The following is a 5,524-nucleotide window of genomic DNA, read 5'->3' on the forward strand; positions in this document are numbered from 1 at the left end:
TAGCTCTCTTGGAATTCTGGAATAGCTGGTAATATTGTATTATAGGAGTACACGGGGTGTAGGAAGGGAATAAGCCCCCAGTGATGTAAACTGGGTCAGTGGGGGTCCCAAACACCAGTCAATAAAACAGTGCGATTAAACTTTCAGCTTGGGGACTGTCTAATACTCCTGGGACCCCATCGTCACCATCAGTATGATTCACATTCGTTGTAATAACAGCCCATCGATCCAGCAATTAGTTATTTACAGTATTTTGACTAGGTAATGACATTTAAAATTGCATCTAGCAGCCGGCTAGTATTTGAAAGTAACTATAGTATCGACTTTAAAAAATACAATCGCATATTTGTTTCAAATGGAAAACTGTCTATAATGTGGCGTTTTTTAGTAACACATCTGTCCATGCTAGTCACACTCAATTCAAATCAGCTGATTTACTAAAGAAACCTAGCCTTCATCTCAAACACTGTTTATTGAGGGAAGTTTTAGGAAATGTACATTTCTCCAAATCTAGGTAAGCCTAAGGCTTCCCATACATTATACAATTTTTCCTTTAGATTTACCAAAACTATATAATATGAGGTCAAACCAAAACACTTTCAATTTGTATGCAATCAGGCAACCCCTTGCACTACAAAGTTGAAGGTAAATCTAAAGGAAATTTAATAAGAAAATTGTATAATGTATGGCTAGCTTAAAAAATGATTTCTTTAGTAAATAATTCCCTGGTACATTACAACTAAGCAGATCATTTTTATACAAATTCAAGAAAGAACTATTTGCCAAGCAGCTGTCAAAACCTTGTATTTTAATGAAATACTTTTTTTCCACAACATTTTGGAATAACTTAATACATTACCATAATAAATAAAAAAACGTCTATTAGCAAAACAACTAAAACCAACCTTTTACGGGACAGAAGACCTGAAATAATCTCAGAACAGCAATACAGCAAAAAATCTGTCAGAGCATATTTATAGATGTGTTGGTGTGTGAGTAAGTTCACTATTTACACTACGGACACTTGGAGTGTGTGGATATGTGTAGGCCCCCCAATAATGTGGGGGGTTGGGGTAACCAGAATTAGGCAGAGCAGTACTTCCATGACAAAGAGGATAAGAGGCTCTATGGCTGCCTGAGTTGTGTCTAGGGATGCCCATTAAATATGTAAGGCCATCTAGCTTCATTCTAGGATCAAGGTTCTCATATAGGAGCCAGACAAAGCTTTCTGCCTATTAGCGGTCATTATTGTCACCAGCTATGGAGATCTGTCTATGGAAATGTACAGATGTTTTTCTATTTATGGGAAATGGATCGAATTGTGGAACTTTGTCACCTCTGTTTATTAAACAACGATGTGAGTTCAAACTTTGGGAAACACATTAGTGAACCTCTTTTTTTTTTTAAACAGGAGCAAAAAGGTACTTGCTATTTAAAACAACACAGAATAATAAACCCATTGAACTTCTGCTAGTAAGCATTTTGATTGTAAAAAAAAAAAGAAAAAAAAACAAAACAAAGAAGCAAAAGTGACACATTGGGGGCGATCAGATCGAAAGCCAGCATCACAACAGGAACAGATATACTTATCACGTTAAAAATATAATATGTGTGTATATATATTTCTATGTAACATCTGAAGGAAACGCTGCAAGGGAATGGCATGGCTTTCAGCGCCCTTGGAACAATCAAGTCCCCAGCATTTTCTTAGCAGTCACTTATTCTCGTGATCCTTAAAAATATTTGTCATTTAAAGGGGGGCAAAGAATAAAACATTTCTTACTTGTGTAGTCCTGATCCTTTAAAACTGATCTGGAGTCACCAAGAGTTTATTGTTCTTGACAAAGACGTGGAGGGGGCATTAGGATGGCAAAAAAGGTTATCCCCCCCACCTTTTTTTTTTTTTTTTTTACGTATTAGACATATAGCTATTTATATATTTAAAAACATTAAAATCTGTTCTTTTTTTTTTTTTTTAGAAAATTTCAGTCAAATCCCAAGCAAAGTCTATATTCCAGCTGAGTATTTCATCCGTTTCTGTTTTTGCCTCTGGTTGCAGAACCAGACCCGGACCACGTTCTTTTTGAGGTCCAGCTTCTCGGCGATGGCGGCGATCTTCTCGGAAGAAGGACGAGGCTGGATGGCGAAGTAGGCTTCCAAGGAGCGCTTCTCGGGGGCGGCGATGGACGTCCGTTTGCGCTTCTTCTCGGCGCCGTTGAAGAGCTCTGGCTTGGTGAGCTTCTCCCGATGAGACTTCTCAGCTTCTTCCAGCCATGCTTGCAAAATGGGCTTGAGGGCGATCATGTTGTTGTGGGACAAGGTGAGGGACTCAAAGCGGCAGATGGTGCTCTGGCTGAGGGAACCTACCCCAGGGATCTTCAGGTTGGCAAGGGCAGATCCTACATCTGCCTGGGTCACCCCAAGCTTGATCCTCCTCTGCTTGAACCTCTCAGCAAAGGCTTCCAAGTCCCTGGGATCAGCGTCCACGTCGCTCATGCATCCCATGTGGGAGGGTAGCCCGTGGGCATGTGCCATGCTGAGCGCCTGGTGCATGGGGTTCATGCTGGACATGTGTGGGTGAGCTGGAGTGGACACCACCGAGCCATCTGGTCCTGTAATGGCCCCTAGTGTCAGTCCTGGGGTGATGTGGTCTAGAAGTTCTCCTTCCAGGGGCTGGTGGTGGTGATGGTGGTGGTGGTGGTGGTGGTGAGAGTTGCCCACTCCAGAAGGGTGGGAGATGGGCACTGAGGAGGAAGAAGAGGCAGATGTGCAAGGGATGGTGTTCATGGTGTGGTAGGTAGCGTCCGGCTTGAAGGGGCTGTGGTGGGGAGTGTGGTGGTGGTGGTGGTGTTGGCTCTTGCACTGAGACACTATATCCACAGCAGCCAACGCTTCAGCACGGGCCAGCAAACTCTCATCCAGACCTCCAAATATATTGCTCTGCAATGTCAAATAGAAAGCACACATTACTGTCTGCTGGGAATTCAGCGATTAAAACTTTTCCAGAATGTTAAAAATCCTGCTACAGAGAGGGGAAGAAAGGCAGAACACACGCCTAGGCACACACTACACAAGATACATGCAACATCCCAGGTCATAAAAATTAATATGAAAGGCAAGACCGACTGAATACATAAGTTGAGGCAAAAGAGAGAGAGAGAGAGAGGGAGAGAAAGAAGGGGGGGAAACATTGGATGTGTTGGGTGATTTGCTGTGCAGACATGAAAAAAACATCAAGCAGATAAAGGGGGCTGTCAAGATGTGCCTTAGAGCGGTGATTATGCAGAGTACATACCGGTGGGGTTGGGAGACAGGCTCTTCTCATCGCCTCCGAGCTGCTGCTACTGCTGCTGTTGGCGCTACCTCCTCCTCCCCCGGTACTGCTCCTGACACTGCTGATGCTGGGAGAGCTGGTGGCCGAGGAGGACGAGTGCGGGGAAGAGGAGTGTAGGGCAGAATACTTGGCCTCGTCCTGCAGGCTACTATGAGCCATGCTGAAGTGCTGCTTGCTGTTCAGAGACATCATCATCATGTTGGCTGTTGGGGGGGGGGGTTCTGGAGCAAAGGGCTGCTGGGGGGTCCAGACACCTTCTGGATAACGGACAAGGCTGAGATGTGTCCTTCCAATGTACCAAGGCTATGGAGCCCCAGAGCTGTCAGCAGCTTCCCTTCCTTCCTCCTGTCCTCTCCTGCTCCCCCAGTTTTGTCTCTGTCCCTAGGAGTAGCGTGCCTTTGCCTATCCCCCTCCTCCCCCCTAGAGAGTAAATACAAGATCTTCTAAGATTTTTCCTTCCCTTACTCCTCCCATCCAGGGGCTCCCTCACTCCTGGTGTCAATGTTTGATAACGGAATCTGTGGCCATGGAGAGAGCTCTTCCTCCTAACCTCCTAGAAGACTAGGACTGCAGCCATGTGTCCCAGGCCAGCTGCTCCCCTCACAGGTTGTGCCATGCCTCCTTTATGTCCAAGCTCCAGCAGTGTTCCTCTAGTGCCATGGGATCCCTAATCTAAGCTGTCCCTACGCCTCCCAGGAGCCTGGTCTTCTCTTGTGCTGCACCGATGCTGCTCCAGCTGTACACCTTGGCCTGCCAGGTAGTCTGTGAGTGGAGGAGGTATCAGTGTGGATTGGATTCCAGGCACATCCAGCCTCTCTCTTCTATGGCTTCAGAGCTCATCTGTGATTGGATAGCCTTGTGTGTGTGTGTGTGTATGTGTGTGTGTGCTTGTGATGGATAGACACTGTAGAGTCTCTGTGTGTCTCACAATAGATGTGTGTGTTCTCCACCCCTTGTCATTGTTTTGTCTCCCCTATTACCTTCTTCATCCTATCTTCTCAATCAGAGTTCTGTAGAATATTTTGATGTGATGTGCTTGTGCTCAGTCCTATCACAGAAGGAGGGGTGGTGGGGAATGTCCTGCTTTTAGCAACACATACTTCATTGTGACTAATGTCATGGTCCCCTGCCTGGTTTCTACAGCCTGCGGTCACATATGAAGTCTTAACACGATGGGAAGGCCAGCACCGGGCGCATGAGCACTCACTTCATACTCCTGTCTTTAAATAGCTGCACACACCTGATATTTTTAACCCCCCTCCCCAATCACCCTTCCAATTTGCTATTTTTAGATCATGCACTGAACGTCACAAGGAATCCAGTGCAGCAATTCCAGTGATCACAAAGTACAAGACGACCCCCATCAATGGGTTAATGTCACCTGTCACAGCTGCTGCCTTACATCCCCACTAAGTGAACCCTTTTTTTTAATTCATCTTCCCTAATTTATATATTTAAAATCGTATCCGAAAAATTGTATTTTTTCCCCTTTTTTTTTGTATAAGGAAATCCCAAAATTGCATTGTGTAGCCTTCACTGTCGCCACTTCGTCGCAATGAAATAAATCAAAGTTAAGAGCTTGAGGATCATTTAATTATAGTGCGAATAGCGCTGTGCACCACCTCCAACAACATCTCTAAGCAAATTATGGCCGGGCCAGGAAGGAATTATTAGATTGAAATTTCATTTAGGCTGGGGAGACACAGCACTTCAATATGTAATCTGTTATGCCTCATCTGATTTGTATGCTTAATTCGCTTTGACGAATTTATTAGTTTTCATAATAGTGCTGGAAAATGAGAGACACTCCAGTCTGTATTACACTGTGTGTGCCATAAATTCCATGTCAGCACTGAGGATCTTTTATTAATGACTGCCAGCCTAGTCCATCATAGAGGAGCTCTTTAAGATGATAAAACCCCTCTGTGCTCTTGTAAGAAGCAGATTAACACAGTCGTGTTAATTAGACTGCATTGTCAGTGATAATGGTTGGAACTTGAAATTATGTTCTAATTAACAAGGTTTGTGTAATTTGCCTTCTCTTCAAGGGACATTCTGTGCTGTAATTATTATATAATGCGCAGTATTTAGTGTGACTGTAATAAATCTGCTTTGCTGAACACACACAGGATATTGCATAAGACTCAGAGTAGTGGGGAGGAAAGGCAGCATCTCTCCATGTGCTTTGTA

General features: G+C 44.3%; 1 protein-coding gene across 1 annotated transcript; it reads right to left on the minus strand.

Moving 5' to 3' along the window:
* Positions 1-788: 788 nt before the first annotated feature.
* POU4F2 (POU class 4 homeobox 2) lies at positions 789-4,401 on the minus strand. Its single transcript, XM_089670483.1, has 2 exons — positions 3,296-4,401; positions 789-2,940 (listed from the first exon to the last, which is right to left on the minus strand). The coding sequence occupies exons 1-2, from the start codon at positions 3,530-3,532 to the stop codon at positions 2,008-2,010; spliced, it is 1,170 nt and encodes a 389-aa protein (XP_089526609.1). The 5' UTR covers positions 3,533-4,401; the 3' UTR covers positions 789-2,007.
* Between the last annotated feature and the right edge of the window lie 1,123 nt (positions 4,402-5,524).

Source organism: Staurois parvus, unplaced genomic scaffold, assembly GCF_062004578.1.
Source record: "Staurois parvus isolate SC_StPar_1 unplaced genomic scaffold, SC_StPar_1.0 ptg000090l, whole genome shotgun sequence".
Taxonomy (NCBI): domain Eukaryota; kingdom Metazoa; phylum Chordata; class Amphibia; order Anura; family Ranidae; genus Staurois; species Staurois parvus.